At 39.9% G+C, this 20,387-nt stretch overlaps 1 protein-coding gene across 12 annotated transcripts in view; it reads left to right on the top strand.

Annotated features, from left to right (window-relative positions):
• SEMA4D (semaphorin 4D) overlaps nt 1-17,692 on the top strand; it is a 95,347-nt gene extending 77,655 nt beyond the window's left edge. For 8 of the 12 annotated variants that reach the window (XR_014186295.1, XR_014186296.1, XR_014186297.1 and 5 more), the window contains 3 exons: nt 970-1,852; nt 3,803-4,006; nt 14,444-14,550. Coding sequence is in view for 4 of the 12 variants with exons in the window: in XM_082075564.1 (XP_081931690.1) it covers nt 970-1,883 (914 nt within the window). In the remaining 8 variants the exon portion in view is untranslated. Of the gene's footprint in view, nt 1-969; nt 2,767-3,802; nt 4,007-14,443; nt 14,654-16,072 lie in introns of those variants that run through there. The other 4 variants (XM_082075562.1, XM_082075561.1, XM_082075563.1 and 1 more) reach the window with 4 other exon arrangements.
• The last annotated feature ends 2,695 nt before the right edge of the window (nt 17,693-20,387 follow it).

The following is a 20,387-nucleotide window of genomic DNA, read 5'->3' as shown; positions in this document are numbered from 1 at the left end:
GTATTTGAGCATCCGTACAGCCTGCATGTTGTCTTAAAATGTCTGTTTGTATACATTGCAGTGTGCAGTGCACAAACCTGTGAAATGAAGGTGGGCCCCTCAACAGCGACTTCTGAATGAAAGCAATATTTACCATAAGTACTTCTAGGGCAGAGGCCTCTGTCTCTGTGATGTAGCATTTGACATTCTACTGTGAGCCTTGTTAAGTGCTTGGTTATTGCTGCTGGATCAGATGCAATGATCCTGAAAAAAGCTGGTTTTATGGTGAGAGGGGCGGGGGACTCAGGACATGATACAGAGCAGCTGAAGTACCCTCCATAGTGCTTTAAGGCAAGTAATCACAGGTCCCTTCTTTGTAGTCTGTGGTGCTACCACAAGATCAAGGAGATCTTAAAAAAGAATAGTGTAACAGGAGATTTTTAGTGCAGTAAACAAAGCTTAAGAGTTTGAGTTTTCTCTATTTCGGATCACTATGAGAGTTTTGCTTATTAGTTGTTTAATTAATTTATGGATTTACATTGTGGGTGTTCATAAGTGCTTGTATTTTTTCAGGAGAGTTTAGGTTGAGTAACAGCACTTTGTTCATTTTCTTGGATATTTTGGAGTTGCTGATTTGCTTAATGCACTAATTGCATATAAAGTAATACCAAGTACAGCATCTTGTCTCAAACAATGACTCATCTCAGGTGCATGCTCAGTTGTGACTCAGCAAGTTCTCATCTTTACCTAGAGGTGGAGGCTGTCTTACAGTTTGAGCTGTCCTGTTTCTTAGTCTGTCTTGATGTCTTGCATGCAGCTGTAGCTTGGTATTTCACCGGGATTCTTGCATGCTGTCATCTTGGTCTTGTGAGGTAATCTGAATGCCATAATCTTTACATTTCTGTTAAGCCTATAGCACAGTCTCATGCAACTGTATGGATTAGACAGGAATCATTGCTGATACTCTGCACATTTATTTTGATGTTCCAGATAAAGTAAGAGAGAATCCCCTACAGCATACGTTCAAGCATGGGAGCACAGCAGAACTCAAGTGTTCTCAAAAGTCCAATCTGGCACAGGTAGTTTGGAAGTTCAAAGATGATGTGCTGAGAGTGGAGAGCCCCAAGTACCGTCTGCTGGAAAAGGCGCTGCTCATCTTCAATTTATCAGAAGGAGACAGCGGTGTTTACCAGTGTCTGTCAGAAGAAAAAGTGAAGAATAAGAAATTTTCTCAAGTGCTGGCTAAGCATGTTTTGGAACTGAAAAAGATCCAGCATACCACGCTGGGCCCCACTGTGGCAGCCACGCCAACAGAAGGTAATAGCGATGTGCCAAAAGTATCAGCTGTGTCAACCGAGGGGTCTGCTGCTCACACCTCGACCACTCAGATGGTGCCGGTAACGACAGCAAGGGTAGTGACCAAGCCCATTGGCCCTGTCCTAACAAGTGCGGCCTCCAACACTGAGCTCTTCAACTCAATGCCTGACGCGGTCCCGGAAAAGACGATGTTCCTCAAGTCAAATGATAACTTCCTGTTGATGTTCCTCTTCCTCTTCTTTTTTATTCTGTTCTTGTGCCTGCTCTCCTACAACTGTTACAAAGGGTACTTGCCAGGGCAGTGCTTGAAATTTCGGTCTATCATGCTGCTTGGTAAGAAGAAAAAGTCAGATTTTTCTGATTGTGAGCAGAGTGTGAAGGAGACACTGGTGGAGCAAGGCAGCATCAGCCACCAGAGCGGGGAGCAGCCGAAGCCAGCACACGACACCGGCTACGAGACTGAGCCTGACTGCGGGAACGGGCAGCTGCAGCCTGGGGACCTGCCCGCGCCCCGAGAGGCCAAGGACAAGCCCTTCGATGTCAAGTGCGAGCTCAAGTATGCCGACTCGGATGCGGAGGGAGACTGAAGGACCCAATTGCCCATTTCGGTGGTGGAAACCGGCTGCGGTCCTGCAGCAAGCTGGGCACGGAGAGCATGGGGATGACAGCTGAGCCATAGTGGGGTTTACATGCTTAAGCTGTACAGCAAGCCACTTTGTGTTCAGATCTCACCAGATTAGAGCAGTGGTGTTCTTGTCTGCAGAACATAGCATCTTGTGTTGTACTGTCCTTTTTGTTTTTTTATTTTAGAAATGGCCAGTTTCAGATCACCATGTGTTTGTTCCCAATTTTTCTCCCACTGAGCGCTTTGCTCTGAAGTTACTTACTTGTTCTTCAGCCCTGTTCTTCCATAGGATAAAAGTAACTTTCTAATTCAGTTGGCTTTAAAAAGTACTTCAGTCTACACAGGTTTTAGCCACCATTAAAAAAAGACCTAGTTTCATTTTAATTCCAAATTGGAAATTAAGTTTAGTTTATCAGATTGGTAAATTATAGACTTTTGTCCAGATTGGGACATTTTTTTTTCCTTTTTTTTTTTTTTTTTCTTCTAGTGATTAATGTTACACTTTGTGTTTTGACACACTAGGTCTCTTTAGTTGGTTAAAGTTAATTTTAACTGCATTTTAAGTATCTTAGACTTTAAGGTATAATGGGGATAGCATTGGCTTGATTTGTGTAAGACTCTCAGGGATAATCTTGTTTAAAGGCTTTTTTTCTTTGCTCCTTTCTTAGAAGTTTAGATACAACAATATCAATACAAAACATGCAGTAAGTGTAGAGGGAGGGAGGAAGTAATAGATTTAGGAATGCTTTTCTTTTTTCATTTTTCTTAATTTCCCCCTTAATCAGCAAGCTGGACATAGTTGTGTTCTATTTTCTATACAAAACTGGATTTTTTTTTTTTTTTTTTTTAATGAAACAGTACAGGCAAGCAGCTGTCAGTTAGCAGTGACATGGAGAGAGGTTTTTTTGCACTGTGGAAGCGAAACAGGAATTAAGAAGAATTAACTACCACAATTCAGCTAGCGACTGGCTGGAATGGACTGTTAGGAATACAGCCTGATGACAAAGCATTGCTGATTTTTTTTTTTTTTTTTTTTCCCTTTTTTTTTCAGAGTCAGAAATAACTCAGCTTCTTTTTGTGACAAATCTTTGCAGTGTCATCCAGAAAGGGTGACACCTTCCAGTCTCTGGTGCAACTGGAGGCTGAAACTGGAGCTGCTCAATCAGTTGTTTGAACTGTTTATTGTGAATCATGCCTGCAAACGTGAAAGTGTGCATTTGTTCTCAGCCTGGTTCACAGCAGCGCTGTTTGTCTGTAAAAGCATTTTGTGCGGTACAGTCCTGAAGAATTGTTCCTCTCACGGCATCTTTCTGTAAATATTGCTAGAAGTAGAGTACATTTTAACAGTAAATAGCGGTGTGCCTGGGCTGCTTTTCTATGTTGAACTTTCATGTGAACATAATTTTAGACCATCTCTAGTGTAAACAGTTTATATTTTATAAGATTCAGTTTGGTTTTATTTTTCTATTTTTAATTATGTACATATAACAGAATAAATATTAAAATAAATTGTATTATATCTTGACTTTTATGAAACTTGAAACAATGACGCTGGTTTCCATATTGCAAGTACTAATGTTCCCTGTGGTTTCGTTTAAGGGGGAAAAGCAAAAACCTTTGTAATTAATTTGAAGTAGATTCTCTTCTCAGCTTTATTTGAATGGGTTATTGCCAGGGGCAGGGGGATGGGAAGGATGGAGAAAGAAATGCGGGTGAAGGAGGAAAGCTTTCTTCTCTAGGGGCCTAGGGACACTTCCTCTTATCACCCTCCTAAAATTCATTGTCTTTTTGCATTATTTCTTCAGTGTGTGATGTATTTCTCACAACTTTTTTCCTTAGTACCCTCTTTGTTTTTCTTTTCTGTCCTCTTCTGTCACACAGCCTCATCTCCTATACCTTTCCCTCCTACTGGTACCTCCTTTTTGTCCTGTGTGGGAAGTGGTTCACCTTCACCCACCAGTACCCAGCCTGACGCGTGGTCTGGCACAGACCCTGTAAAGGTCATGTTGTTGCCACCTTTCCTAAGTGACCAGGCACAGCATGTTAGTGTCCGGGGACCCTTTCACCTCTTCTGCCAAGCTACAGGTAAGCTGGAGGACCCCTGTATAAACAGCATTTTCTGCATTACAGGTTTAGATATATGTTGACATGTACTCTCTATGTTTTACCTTTTTTTTTTTTTTTTGAGACCATTTCGGGATGTATTGTGAACATGCTGTTACTGATAATCTGGCACTGTGAATTCTGTACTGTAAAATGCCTGCTCTGATTTAGCAGCCTGCTTTAGTATATTAGTAGTCAATCGGCTTTAATAGGCCCGCTCACATGCTGAAGGAGTTTGCTGAATCACAATTGCATATGGATGTGTAGCAGGTGAACATTTTCACTGGCAGTGTTCATGCCATTTAAAAAATACACTTCAGCTGGATTTCAATTCAGTGTACTTTTCTGGACCAAGTCAGTTACTCCTTTTTAGTCTTAACTTATTTGAAATGGTAAAGTACTTACAGTAATGACAACTTCAATTTTATGAAGAACATATTGTCTGAGGTGTATAGGAGAAAGACAAAGTTTGTTTGTTTTTTTCCTAGAGAAGTTCAACATTTGTTTTTCAGCTTTTGTTTGGATTGTAGTTGCCTCTTTAAGCTAGGTGAGATTCAAAGGACAGATCTTAAAGTGTAACCTTATTCCTTGAAAGAACAGACTGCAGATACAGACTAATTCTAAAAAGTAGCATTGTTTCATATTGGTGTGTGTTAGTATTACGTTAGTATTACGTGGAATCAGATCAAAATGCATAAAACGTTATTAGAGTAGGTGTTAACAAAGTCACGATTTGTATCTCCATTACTAAAAAGAACAACAGTTGGATCTGGGTTCTTTCAGCAATAATTTGTTTACTGCTGCTATAGACAGTTCAGAAACATTTTGTTGCCCACCATGAAAAAAATTATAAAAATAGCATGAGTGCTACGGATCTGAAGTTTGTTTTAAGATTTTCACCCAGCAATGTCTGTTTTAACATGATACTCACATGCTGCTTTTTGAAAGCTGTCAGTATTGTAAGTTCTCTCCCAGACCTGTGAAGGATTGGACTTGGTGTTGTGGATGGGGGTTTTACTCCCTTTGGAAAAACAAGGCGTTTGGCTGATGCCTCACACCCTTCTCTTACGCAGAATTACAACTTTATTCCATCGATTAGAAGAAAAAGCTAACCAGCATACCAAACTGATGTAGATCTTTTGCATCTTTCTAGGACCTGCATGTCAGGATGTATAAATTTACCCTGGTGGGTCCTGGCTAAGCGAATGCTTTTTCTAGGAAGCTCTCTACTTGGGTTTGTTCACATTCCTTCAGTGCCTGTTGATATTTCTTTATATAAATACAGCTGTAGTGGACCTGTTTTTCTCTTAGCTGTGAATGTGAGATAAAATGTGTTTGCAAGGAGCGGAAGGGCAAAATAAGACTGGCAGAGAGTTAAACGCTGTATGTCGTCTTCTGCGTGAAGGATATGGTATCAGCAGATGTATGATGCAAATACCTAGATTGCCACGTCATCCAGTCAAAAACCTGCAGCTTGTTTATAAATGATTTCTAATGCTATTTTTATGAGAATTACTGAATCTCTTCATTTTTATAATTGTAAATGTCTGCTTCAAGCTGTCTGGAAACTCAATAGGAGCTGGTGAGTTCTCTTACTCCTCTCTTACTCATCCCACATGTTTTAATCTGAAAGCTCTCCTAAGGATAATATTTACAGCTTCGTAACTGGCTCATTTCAAGGATGTGAAGTTAAAGTGGATACAGCACAAACAGCCACTTGTCATGTATTGTTATTTTTTTTTCTGTAAAATTAGTTTTTCAATAATAGAGTACTCCTGCCCTTCCTGAAAAGAAAGGGATACGTTTCCCCTCACAAATTGCCTCCCAGTTCTTCTCTCTACTACCCTGACCCTGAGGAGTCTCACTTCTTTCACAGGCCTCCAAAGACGCGTCTGCAAGATACACACTGGCAAACATTAGGTTCCCTGTATACTTTCTCTAACAGAGTGTGTTTCTCCCCCATTACAGAATTTAAAACCCCTTTAAAGACATTTGAGGCAGGCTTCAAATAATATGAAGAAAATACTACACAATCCGGTGCAGGGGGGAGGCAGTGAGTTGATGTGTGCGCCTGCTTCTCTGGGGTGCTCTATTAAATTTAAGTATAGTAGAAACAGGCTTTTTCTAGCAGATTTGGTTCTGCTTAAGGATGTTTTTTCTGACACCTCCTCCCCCAGCTGTAGGGTGGTACATCCTTGGCCATCACTTCACAGTGACACACTAGAATATCCTCAGTATGCTGAGCAACAATTTAAGTGCATTTATAGTCAGAAGCGGTGCAAAACATTATACTTTACATTCTTATTTCTGACCTGCAGATTCAGACTCTCCCTGTGTCTATGGCATCAAGAACTCTTACCTCCTCCCTTAGTCCATGTTGAAACTGGAGTTTTTCTTAACTTTTCAATCTCATTAAAATAACCCTGGGAGTGTGAATGTAAAAGTTCTGCAAACTCAGCAATATAGTTTAAAGGAGTTCACTGTTTCCTGGAGATACTGAGATGGGTACCTGATACCACCCACATACTGTGCCTGTTCCACGTGGTCATGCTGTTTTAAAGCAAGAGCGAGAAAGCTTCCCCATATCCATGCAGGAAAAGATCTGTAACTCGCAAAAATCAGAATCACAGGTGATTCACTCCAGGTTTTCTCTCTTTGAGGAGGAGGAGGTTGTCCGACAGAGATTGACTTGTCTGTAGAAATGAGTAAGCTTTCTCTCTGGAAGTGGCTTTGCAAAGTCATTGTCGGGCAAGGTTTTTTTAGGTCGATTGCATCACCTGTGATGCCCTGGGGGAACCTGGTTGTTTGATGTGGTGCAGCGCGCAAAGAGCTGGGTCTGGAGAGGCAGGGAGGTCTGCAACACCCAGAGCAGAACAAGCCTGCCTAGGAAAGTGCTTTGTGACAGACAACAAACCGTTTGTCTAGGACTACAAATTACAGCGTTTAAATTAGAGCATGTCAGTATCTTAAAATGGAGCTTGCTTCGGCTCTTACTTTGTTCTACTTGCAGAGGAACACAAATATTGAAGAGCCATTTTCCATGGACATACTTGTGTTTTTATAATCACTTGCAGTTTTCCAGCTTTTATTTCTTTTTGTGAACTGTTGTATAAAATAATCCCCAGAACACTGCCTCATCCCACCTTTGTTAGTATTTCTTAATAATTATGCCTGTGGACAGATGTATCATGAGTTTCTGAAACCGGAAAGTGGTTTAAATGGTAGCCTAGAGAGAAAAAACTACATCTCTCACCATAGGTGAATCCACTGCACAAACGTTTTAGAACTCCATAAAATAATTTTAAAATTTCTATGCAGTATATTTTGAGATCTACCTGGTGATGCTTTGTTGAAGTAATACTCCTGACTTTTCATCTATATGGTTGCTTAGTAACCCGTGGTTGGTTTATCCTCACATGGCGATGCTCAGTTCGTACCTTGTTAAACAGTTCCACATCCCACTTTATAAATTATCGCATGCTGTCTGCATACAAATCATTTCAGCATCTTTGGCTACAGTAATCTGATAGTAGCTGTTATTTTGTAATTTTGTACCACCTCTTTCGGGGATTTCTGCACTGATTTAAAGGCATCTTGGTACGATAAAACCATTCCTTTGTGTAGATCTGTGATATGCCACCTGTTTTTTATTATTTTGAGATGCACCTAGAAGATAACTTGAAAAATGAAGATTGTTCCTTTGATATATCAACAGAAGTTTTGACTTCAGGTCACAAAATCAAGTAAATACTGCAGATCCTTTTTGCATAAAAATCACAGACATTAAAAGTATCCTTCTTGTTGCTTTAGATCGCAATATCCTGGGGCTGTAATTATCTTACTGGAACACTGGCACTTCTTTTTTCAGACATCAGAGCCCACCGTGGCCCTCTGAGATCCTACTCCGTGCAGGAACAGCGGCATCAAACACCTTTTTGAGAGTATGGGTGTTTCTCTGGCTCTGATGGCTTTCTCCATGGTGACTTCTGTAAGACAATTGAAAACTAATTTCTATCAGGACTAAGATACAGATGCTGCATTCTGAAATTCTGGCATCAGCAGCAGATTTTGAAAAATCTCTGTAGAAATTTATTTTGCTGTCTACTTTTATATGTAAAGGCTATGGTCAAGCTATACATGGAAAAGCATGCAGGAGGAACACCTTTTTCTATTTTTTTTTTAGTACATTATTTTCTTTTAAGGACTGTAATAAACACTCTTCAGTTAAAAAGGGGAGAGTAAGGAGGATGAGTAGAACCAAGAGTGTCATCTTAATTCTTCTTCAAAAGATTTCCTCTTCTTTTTTCTCCTGCTGGATAGAAACTTACCCTGCACAGCGTGCAATTGATACAAGCATTGATACAAGCTTTTCCTGTGCCACAAATAACAAGATGCAGTTTGGAAACCTCTTCTTGTGTGACTTTTGATAATTTATAAATGCTTAAAACACAAGAAGAGACACTAAAGTGTCTTCCTCCCCATGAGGAAATCAGTCCAGTTAGGACTGGTAGGTGTAGCCTGCACATAATTATTAGCATTGTAATGTATCTAAAGCACTTCAGACTACACGCACGTCGTAGTTTATCCCACATACACCAGTTAGTAAAAGTTGTTGTACACCCATTGGTGAATTTTATCAGCTGCATCTCATGTCAGGAGAGGCCTTGGGTAAATTAAGCCCGTTGCATGGTTTTAGAAGTTTTTGAGTGGTATCTGCACAGTTTGAGTAAGTCATCCTTTTGAGAAAACACTTTGTCCAGAAGCCTCTTGAGACGAAGGAAGACGGGTGGTACACACATCAAGGAGCAGCTTTGCTGCTCAGTTGTTCAGTTCAGCTCTTCATCTGACTTCTGGAATCAGGTGCTTCATGGACTGTTTGCAGAGACAAACTGAAGTGGTCACAGAACAGGCATTACTCACTATTGGAATTTAAGATACCCATGGTTAAGGGGTATTACAAGAGAGCAAGAAAAAGAAGTATCGCAGAACCCATGGCAGCTTAATAGAATGACTAGGTATATATAAAAGAAGTTTGCTTCACATTGGGGTCTTTGAGAGCCAAGTGTAATTTCTAAATTACTTTTGGCACGTGTCTTCTCTCAGAAGAGAGATTCACCTTGCTGTATGTTTGCTCCTATGCACTGTTTGACTGCAAGGTTTTACTTGACCTCCAAATTTAGCCTTTATTCTTTTGCAATGCAACATAAATATTTACGCTGTTTTACTCCGTGCTGATACACAACACTGATTCAGTGATGTCTCAGCTTGGAGCAGTACACTGGTACTAACTCCTAGACCCTGGTTGTGGTTGAGAAGCTGGATTTCCTAGTCCTGCCTAGTGAGATTGTGATGGGTTTGGACTGGAGCTGGAGTGTCTGGAGCGTAAACTCATATTTATGCTTTATTCCTCAGAACTCCTTGTTGCCCCACCAGCCCTGTTTGCACACTGACCACCTGTACACTTAATTTTCTTGTCTTCCCCATGAGAGCTACAACCTGTAGACTTGTAATAATTATTCCCTCGGTGTGATGGCTGATTAACTGGGTACTGATTTGGAACGTAGGTGTCACCATTTTTTTTAACTGTTTCAGCAGAAATTTCTTGCCAGAACCAATCGGCTTTAAAATTCCATCCTGAGAAGGCAGATGCCGTGTCCTACTTTCGCCTGCACACACAATGCATCGTCTCCGGCTGCTGCTCCCAGCTTTTACGTGGTTCGCATCTCACAGGAGGCAGTTCCTGCTTTTAATCTGCCTCGATAAGGCTGCATCAGTTTGCGTTGTAGATGTTACACAAAAGGACTAGGAATTTAACAAAGGCACCAGGTTCTTGAAGGAGCGTGTCATGCATTCTTCAGTATGAATTACTTGGTGTTTGAAGTGATGCTCTTTGTTGGCATTTCAGAGACATCTGTTTTCCTTGACTTTTTAAGTTTTTTCTTTTCACTGTTGTCAAGCTTTTTCCAGTTTGTTTTCTAGAATGTATTGCCCCTACAAAGGAAAAAAAAAAAAAAAAAAAGACCAAACCTGTTTTCTTTCTGTAGGTTTTTTTTTGGTGCTTGGTTTGGGGTTTTTGGTGTCTGAGATACAAGTTGCCTACACTGTACAGTATTATCAGAAAAGTGTAAAGAAGCTTGTCTAGATTTGAAGCTTCTTACTTCTACAATCTGTTGCCCTCCCGATTGCTTCATTTACTATTTATTTGTTATTTCACTAGCTTGTCAGCAACAGCGGCTCAGACTCTTACAACATAGGAAACTGTGACGAGCCTTAAATCTAACTTTTATTCATGGAGTGGGTAATGCTGGGGTTTGTCTTCCATATTAATGATTGACTAAGCTTTTCCTGTGCTAACTTTGATCTCTGATTTCAAATAATCCTTCTGCACCCAGATTATACTGTCTTTTTAAAACTTAATCCCTGCTCTGCATGAGAGGGCATCCTGTATGATCTTGGTTTTCTGAAATCTGGGATGTTTAGTTCAGTAGCATTCAGTACAAGCCATAGCTGCAAGCTAGACAGCAAGCATTAAATCCAGATGACACTTTTAATCTACTGTATGTTGTGAGTTTTGGAAGGGGTTTCGCTATTGAGGAATACAAGGGAGTTTCTTCCCAAACCTAAACCTCCTGTCACTGAGGATATCCTCTGTTAGCAGTTCTGTGTCTGGACGACAGGAATCTGTGAAAAATACTGTTTCTTACCCTGCTAGAATTTCTCTGTGGGATACCTGTCAGTTATCTTCGCTGGCTCTCCATTTGCTGTCAGCCTTCAGAGATTAGAAAAGCTTTAAGAGGTTTAGGCTTGCTGATGGATCATGCTCACCTGCCTCTATCTTGAAGTGCTTCTCTGAACGATTTATAGGGAAGCCTTGCTTTAATATAACCCTTCAAGATCCATGTTAAAAACTAGGAAAAACTGTGTGCTAAAGCAACAGCAATGGGTTAGTGCTTCCGAGCGTCGCAGGGCACAGGTTAGCGGGGTTGCTTGTGAAATGGCAGGTTGCAGCATTTGGAGCTGGCTTGGCCGGGACTCCCCTCGCCCCACACCCAGCCCTGTGTCACTCAGCTCTACTCAGTCCCTAATCTCTTGCTTTAAAATACATATCTCAAAGCTCTCTTGAATGCTGTGTGTTACAATTTGATGTGTATATGGCAAATGCGTGATTTTGTACAGTTTAGCAGGGGACATCAGCACGCTGCCTGGAATCTGTAGCTGTATACTAAAATTCTTACAGCTGGATTTATTGATGGGTTGGTTGATTTTAACCCAAGATCAAATTTACACCAACGCAGGTAGACTGTGGACAGAAGTTTACAAGCAGGTGTGGTGTGTTTTTAACTCTATCTATAGCAGCTGAAATTTTTCCCTGTGGAAAATCCTGAGGCAAAATCATCTGTTATTAAATACGTGGTTTGCGCAAACCTGCCCAACTTGGTGTAGGTCACAAAACCCATTTTGCCAGCAAAAACTACCTGTACAGTACCTGAGCTGTTAGTACCTGGGCAGTACTATTTCACTCAATTGCTGAAAGCAGAGGTATAGAAAATGAAATCTATATGGAAAATCAGAAAACACTTCCACAGACACTGGAAATTATGAAGGGCTTATGCAGAGAAAAGGGGGTAGTTCAGACAGCGCAGCAAGGCTTTTTTATTTTGTATGATAATTGCTAAACTTTCCCCTTCTAAAATCATTAAGGTAGTGAAGTTGATTATTAATAGTATATTTACTGAGACTGAAGCAATGTTTTGAAAGTTAACTGTTTGTAGTATCTTTCATTGTTGCTTAAACATAGCTACTTGTGTATCTAGACTGACTTGTTTTTCCGCTTGAATATTGTGTTTTAATGACTTCTTTTAAATCTTTCAAGCATTCTTAAATCGGATGGCAAAGTAAGTAGACCGAGTATGTTTGAAATTCATATTTAAATCTTGCACTAGAGATGTAATTAATTTGTATTGTAGCAAATGCAGAGTATATGTTCATAATATTTTCCTTCGTCTTAAATTCAGACTCAGATGCAATGGTTAGAGAAATATTTTTTATCTTACTCTAGAGTTGTACAAAATTGCATTTAGCAAATGTGATTCAAAGTTTTTGCAGACTAAACTGTTTCACAGTGTATTTTTTTTTTCCTGTTGCTCCATCCTGAAAAAGAAATCAAAGTAGAGAAAATAATAGCACAGTGCCTGAAAATCAGGAATAAGCTGCAGCAAAACACTACCTGACTAGTGCTTGAACCCAGATTTTGCTGTCAGATAACTTGTGTGAGTGTTACTTTGTGGGGATTTCCACTGCCTCTGACTGCACAGGAAACGTAAGGTAGGGTAAAATCGTCCAGTTGAAACTTGTTCAGGGGCCAACCTTAAACAACACAGCTTGCAAGATTTCCCAGATGAGGAAATTGTTGGATTTTAATCTTTTGGTGAAATGTGTGTCTAAACTGAGCTGTTGGCAGATTTCCAGAGCAATTGTTGTCTTTAGCACCAGAAAACTGAGCAGGTTCTCTGATGTGAATAAGAACATCTGCAGTAAGTTGAAGGAAGTGGCCTGCACTGAACTTCCTCGCGTGGCCCAAAAATGGTGTTTTTCAAGCTCCTGGTTTCAGGTGACGGCCGTACGTGATGGAGCTTGAACCGCCGCAAGTAAAACTTGTGAGCTTGTGGGTTTACTCAAGCACCGAGCTTCTAGCTTTACAATGCTAGAGCAGCAACTCTGCCAGGCTTGGAAAGTTCATCCCGAGGCTTCTGCTACAGCGATTCCCTCTTCTCGTTGGTCTTCCCTGCTGTCAAGTTGGTCTTAACTTCTGCAAGACAGCTTGAAATCTGCAAATGCTATTGCTTAATTTTATTTCTGTATTAATGCTGTGTCAGACTTTAGGCATCTGTTAGGAAGTATAATACAGGGTGGGTTTGAAGGTAGGTTTCTATTCTTCAAAGCCCTTTTTAAAAATTATTATTATTTAACAATTTCTGTCGTTCTGTTGTGCATGTATTTCCTTACCATTCCTCCCGTTTGTCCCAATTCCAACTTCAGCATTAGTTTACTGAAATAATTTGTCCCTGGTTCCAGACTTACCATGATTTTAGCAACACGTAACCTACCTACAGGTAATGGCAGGGTAAGTACAATCACCTATAGAACACTTTTTTTTTTTTTTTTTTTAATGAGTTTGTGCTTGCCTTCCCCACTTGCCAGAGCTGTTGTCAGTCTTTCTTAAGAGATGGTGCCACTTCCCTCTCTCTCTTTTTCCCTCATGTTCTCTATCATTCACCCTTACTAGTAATTTATGTCTCCATATTTGTAGTATATTATTTCCAAAAGATTTAATTAACACAATATACCGAAGAAGTGCACAGATGTAAAAGCTTTTTTTTTTTTGGTCTGCCTGCATGATTATCTAAAATGTAATTAATTTCAGGACACTGACCAGGAAATCAAGTCTTCTTCTAGAAGAAAATGCCACATTGATTTGCGATCTGAAATGCTCACAGCAAAAGCTGAGTTCTGTAGTAGGTTACCTGTTCTCTCAAGACATACTTGCAAAAATATTTTCTTTTTACCCTGGATTTCTCTTTATATCTTCTCTTGCTAAGGCTAGTTTGGATCCTAGCCTGAGGGAGAAATAGGCATAAACATCAGAATTACTGCAAAGTACTGCTTGGCCTGGATGTCTTTCTTGCAAATGAAAAGCTTCTGATACTGCCAAGTACACTTTAGCCAACCTTGCTAATTTTCTGGGAACAGCTGTTCTGTCCTCTGGGCTACTGTCAGTCTCTGATTTATTCAAATTCTGTCCTCACAGGTTAAGATGAATAATATAATAGCAACAAGGCTAAAATACTAGATGGTTCTTTGTTGTTGATCCAAACTTCTTCCACGTTCTGTCTTGCCTCATTGCCTGTTGTGACTAATGTTTCTGTGCTTTTTCCCATTCTGCTTCTTTCATTATTAATTCTGTCATCTTTGACACAGTGAGTTCTTGAGCTTTCTCCCCTCCTGGCCTTTATTTCAGATTTTGCAAGGCATGTCTCAGATGGTTCCAGCTTTGTACCAGAAGTTAGCTTGATCAGCAGTAGGTAACATAGCCTAGTTCTAATTGTAAAGGCAGGTGGTACTGCTGTTCCTCATCTGCTCTATCATGTTTGTGAGGTAAAAGTTCTCCCTTGTGAGGATCCAGACAGAATTCCTTTATGTAATATACGTAAGTTCATTTATAACTTTGGCTTGAACCAAAATGAACAGCACTAGCTCCTTTTTATCCCAGGTTTTTGGTACCCAGAATTTCAGCTGAAGAAACCTAAGAAACATTGCAATCAACTATTTATGCTTTTGAGCCTAATCTTGAAACCTTAAGCTTTTGTTTTCTTTTCAAAACCTCATATTTTCTTATGAAATAAGCTGACATTTTTACAGGTCCCAGTGGCTCCTATTTTGTCTGGAAGAAGAATGGAGAGAGGATGAAGGCTTGCATCACCGAGCAATCTCATATGCTGTTTGATGGCAGAGTGCATGTCCTAAGTTGGGTGAAAGATTTGGTATCAGAAAATACAGAATATAAATGTTCTTTCATCTCCAAAGCTGGGAACATGACATCAGAAGTGCACATCACAGTGGAAGAAAAAGGTAGGTTGGTTTTCAATGTGTGCCATGTTTGGCCTGACCCTGGTATGAGAAAAGCTCTGCAACTGTCACCCATAGAAGGTGCATATCTGAAGACTGTAACTCTTGCTTACCATATTAATATTCAATTGTTTATGAAAATATTTTAAAGCCATAAAACTTCCTCCTTCCACCCACTCCCACGAAGGACTAATGTACAAACTAGCAGTTATGGTGTGGAAATTAAACGAAACCAGCTAAACTAATGGACACAAATTGGAAGTCAGATGAGTACTGGAGAGTTAAAAACAGGTACCCTGACAGAACTCCTCAGTGTAATGTAGAAAAATTCTTCAATGCCAAGGAGGTCAGATGGTAAAGAGAAATCCCCACCACCCAGGATTTTTAAAAATCTGATGATTTGTAGATTACCTGTAGCTGGGTGAGGTCAGTTCCTACCTCTTCAATCAGACACTAACTGGGCAGGAGGTCAGTTAGCAAATCTCAGCAGCTGTGCAAGGTCTGCAGGTACCAAGAACTGACCAATGCAACTTGAGTGTCATTCACAACTAGATTTTGAGAACAACTTATCCAGGCATGGGGAGGTCTGAATAGTCTTTAAAAAGACAGCAGAGGCAATGAAGATAACAGTATGGATTTTCTTAGCAGGGTGAAGGAAAAAGTGAAATATTTTTAATTACCTGGTTAGTAACAGCTCTGAATTTTTTTCAGTGACAAAGCAAAGCAGTAGGAGTTACACAAGTTGTCTTGCCATCACTCCAGTTACTTTTAAGTCTGTTTCAGGAGCAGAATAAACAGCATCTCCATGAAAATACTGTAGATATAAAACAGGGAGGTTTTCACTGTGCTCCGAAAGCATTATATGCTGTTGCTAGAGTCCCGAAGGATAACCACAAAATGTTACATTTGTGTATGTCAACACCACAGTGTTACACTCTGTGAGGAAAAACTGGCAAACAGAATTTTATCAAGACGCAGTAGAATAGCCCTTCTTAAGTTCTCAAGGGAATGAGGAATAAATACATAACTTTACTGGAAAATGGGGAAACTGCAAACTGGACATAGTCAGCTGTGTCATATCGTTCTTCTCCCCAGGCTTGGTATTATCAAACTGTAGTGTTCCTGTGCTTCTTAGATCGATTTAAACTTGTAGGTTGTATCTTCTAGATCTTGAATCACAGATAAAGGCACTGAAACTCTTTACTCCGGAGGCTACAAAGTTTGCTACAGAGGGGAAGCAGCATGACCATTTGAATAGAACTTACTTCCAAGTAACATGAGAGGAGTTAGAGCAAAATGAAGGATGAGATGGTGGCTTTTGTCCTTCTAGCCCAGTTCTCCACAGGAAGTCCTGCAACTGAATAGACACCAACTTACTTCTTCATGACATACTTACATAATCATCCCATGTACAATTTTCAGATAGTGCTGGTCAGGATGGATGGACCAAAGAATTTGATACCTGGAGAAGTGCCATCAGTGAGCACGACAAGATGATGCAAAACTGGCGGAGAACATGGGTAAGAATTTTTGGAAAAGGTATCTCCTACAGTGTTTGCTAGATGATGCACTACGGTCCCAATTTTATAAACAGCCTATGACACTTCTGCAACCTGGTGGTTTAACCTGCCAGGCAGCTAATCACCACAAGCTTTTTGCTCACCATCCCCACCCCCCTCAGTGGAAGAGGTGAGAGAACTGGGGAAGAGGTAAACCTCATGGGTTAAGACAGTTTAATAGGACAGAAAAGGAAAATAATGTGGTGATAATAATAACAATAAAAGAATATATAAACAAGTGATGCACAACGCAATTCTCACCACTTGTTAAACTGATGTGCAGCCCCTGCCCAAGCAGTGATCCTCCAGCTAACTTTTCTCTAGTTTATATGTTGAGCATGATGTCACATAGTATGGAATATCCCTTTGGGCTCTCCTGTTGGGGTCTCCTGTCCTGGCTGTGCCCGGTCCCAGCTTCCTGTGCCTCTCCAGCCTCCAGGCCCGAAAGTCCCCGATGTGGTATAAACATTGCTCAGCAACAACCAGAACATCAGTGTATTATCAACATTCTTCTCATACTAAATCAAAAACACAGCACTGCACCAGCTCTTAGAAAGACAACTGACTCTGCTGAAACTGAAACCAGGACACAACCCAACCTGTTTATATGAGTGTTATGTGTTCCTGTACACATTGTCATTCTTAACCTTATCAGCAGTAAAATTTATTTTATCAATGACATACGTCAGCTTGCTCCTTCACCCCACTAACCAAGTGCTAATCAGTCAGTAGTTTTCATCCTGCCCCAAACTTTAAGTCTGTGTACACTGAATATAGTAGATTAATTTAATCATGTCTATAGACTAATCGGATTGCAGAGATTACTAGACTTCATAAATGGTACTGTCAATCAAAGCTGGCCTTCCTTTAAAAATAGTCCATACTTAACTGTTGGAGAAAAACATTAAAAACTATCAAAAGTAATATTGGTTCTAACTTTTGGATATGACAGATGCTGCTTGCATGTGGAACCGTTAGTATAGGCAACATTTAAACCCCAGTTTAATTTTTAAAGTAACATTAACACCATTCTGAACTTTTTCTTCTTCAGGAGAGCTGCAACAAGAAAAACAGGCTCTAGTGGACAAAGGAAGAAACAGACCTGAAGGAGAAATGTATGCAAGTTAGAGTACCCAGTACTCTTAATATCACAGCATTCTAAGAGGTATTTACAAGCACTAGTGCTGGCATTAAAACTGATGTTCAAGAGAATCACCTGAAGCTTGAGGTGGAAGAGGATATCCACAGTGCACCAAAGAATAACTAAGTTACATGCTACAAGAGAGGCCACCCATCCAGTGCTGGAACTCTCCCTCATTTCCTGATTAGGTTTTTTTTTTTTTTTTCAGCTTAATAAGGAACAAAAGTGGTCTTACTAAGACTTGTGCTGTTTAAACAATGTAATATGATGTCTGGCTTCTGTTTTGAGTTAATTAAGCAAAGTTAATTTGGGGCTTGAGGATCTTGGCATATGATTTATAGATTAATAATAAGGTGTGGATCACATTTATTTGAAGGCACTTAAACTGGCCCATTTATTTTCTCTTAATGTGTTTGCCCTTACACTCTGTTCCCAGTGTTTTGAAGAGCATTCCCTTCTGGTGTCAGCAAGTTCATTTCTTCAAACACATTTCCTTTGGTAATAAAGTTTTCATACTTCTGACTAATGCTCAAAACACAGACAGGTAACAAAGCCTTTGAGTTAAAGCAGAATCCTGATTTTTTTGCAGATTGTTCTTCTATATTTGAGCTAATAGTCTTTTAGCTTTTAAAAAATTCTATGTTGAATGAATTCTAAGAGCATCAAGCTCACATATTCCTAGTGAACAAGTGCAGACTGAAAATGTGAGGACCTACTAAATCCACAGTGACACTGTTTTACTGCATTGCTGTTCAGAGTTTTGTCCTTCTGCATCTAATAAACAAGTCTGAGGTGTAATTCAAGTTCTCTGTCTTAATCGTCTCAGTGGTTTTAAACAACATGTAGGCACGTAAGATGCCACCTAAGAATCACTTTAGCTTGTGTCCATGGGGACAGCTGCTCTTAGCAATAGCAGAAACCTTCATACTTAGCCATAAGTTATCCCCTAACTGGTAAGATTTAAATTTTTCACATTAAAGAAAGCATTCTCCTCCCTCTAAAACTTTCCTGAATTACCTTTTTTTTTTTTTTTTTTAATTAATACCAGACCACCTTGTTGTCAACACATGAAGGATGATAATTCTTTTACACAAACCATTTCTCCTATTTTTCACATTGGCAATCATAATTTCATGCTGATGCAGACTTCTAACACCAATGCTCAGAGGGAATTTTTTCCCAATTGTGTTTCTTTTATGACATTTTTTGTGGCTAAGGAACAACTATAAAAATACTTTTCTTATAGTGTCCCTCCCCTATTTGTTAAGTACATTTGGAGCAGATTTAATTCTGTGGTGCTGAGTGGGCAGGTAAAGTGTTCTAAGATCGAGGTCAGAATTTTAGATGAGCACAGATAAGCTCTGCCTTGCCTCTGCAGCAAAGTACTGCAAGTAGTAAAAGGAGGTTCCCGTATTTTTTGTTTAGCTCAACTTTGTAAAAACATATCTGTGTAACGGAATTACTGAACACAGCTGTTCCCCCTTATAGCAATTATTTTTTCTATATTTTAAGAACAGGAAATAACTCCCTAAGATTTTGAACAATAAATATTTCCAAAGTAATTTCTCATGCTCTTCTGCAGTATGCCAAAATAGAAAATACAGCAAAAAAAAAAAAAAAAAAGCTCTTAATGTGATCTTCACCAACTGGTCCCCATTCCATGTTGTGGTTAGGTTGACCCTGGCTGGACACCAGGTGCCCATCAAGCCACTCTATCACTCCCCTCCTCAACAGGACAGGCGTATAGAAAATGAGATGGAAAAAAAAAAACCTGTGGATCAAGATAAAGGCAGTTTAATAAAGCAAAAGCCATGTGTGGAAGCAAACGAAAACAAAAAAATTATTCTCTGCTTCCCATCAGCAGATGCTGTCCAGCCATGTCCTGGGAAGTAGGGTTTCAGCACATGTAGCAGTTGCTCCAGAAGACAAATGTCATAAAGAATGCCCTATGCCACCCTCCTCTTCACCTTGCTCCCTTCCCTTAGCTTATATTGCCGATGTCGTATGGTATGGTCAGTTTGGGTCAGTGGCCCTGGCTCTGTCCCAAACTCTTGCCTACCCCACAGCCTACTGTTGAGGGTGGAAATGTTGGAGAGGCAGCCTTGATGCTGTGGGAGCACTTGCTCAGCAGTGACCAAAACACTGGTGTTACCAATGCCTCCCTAGCTCTGCGGGCTGCTGTGGAGAAAATCAACTCCATCTCGGCCAGACCTAGTACACATGCAGTGGCTAGGATTAGCAGTTTCAGAATTTTTGATGTGTATCAAAGTGGCACAAGTAAGTCACAACTTACCTTTGGACCAAGGATAGCTGCTGGCCAAAACCATCTTTCATCATTGATATTCTTCACCTTAAATTTCCATTTAAGATTAGAAGAAACTAATATAAAGAGATCATTATCGTAACTAGTGACCAACTGTGCATTTCAGCTTAATGATGGCTTCCCTTGCCAATGTTCTTACTCAAAACTGACATTTCAAGTATCATTAAATGTCCGCCCAGAAGAGTTTATGTAAGTCACAACCATGGCATATTCCCATTAAGGCACTCCACCACCATTATTGAGCACATTTTGTTATTGAAATTTTATTTCCCATAAGATAAAAATTTTTATTTCCTCTAAGATATAAATTTTCCCTACCCTACATACAAACTGAGATTGATCAAAACCTCTTACATATATACACTAACTCAACCCCCAACTGAAGGAATGAGGAGTCTGATGGCATAAAGAAGGTTCAGATAGGATAGCAGGCTGACACATTCGCTGCCCTTGAAAGCAGGACCTATGATAAACTAGTCTCAGTAGCATCAGAAACATCATCATTTTACACTAAATAAACTTTATAAAATTTCTAAGCAGAGCATTTTCACTTCAGGAATTTCAGACCTTTGCAGTCCATGCTCTCTCCTTTACACCTGCTGTATGATCCCAGAACAACAGAAGAGCTAACTGGGAACTTCGACATCATGGCCTTCCTTAATTAAGCTGCCTGCTCAGAATTAATTTCTTGCTGACTGGAAGAAAGTGACATTG

The sequence above is a fragment of the Streptopelia decaocto genome, assembly GCF_964273445.1.
Source record: "Streptopelia decaocto genome assembly, chromosome: Z".
Lineage (NCBI taxonomy): Eukaryota > Metazoa > Chordata > Aves > Columbiformes > Columbidae > Streptopelia > Streptopelia decaocto.
This window is presented reverse-complemented; position numbering and strand designations above follow the sequence as displayed.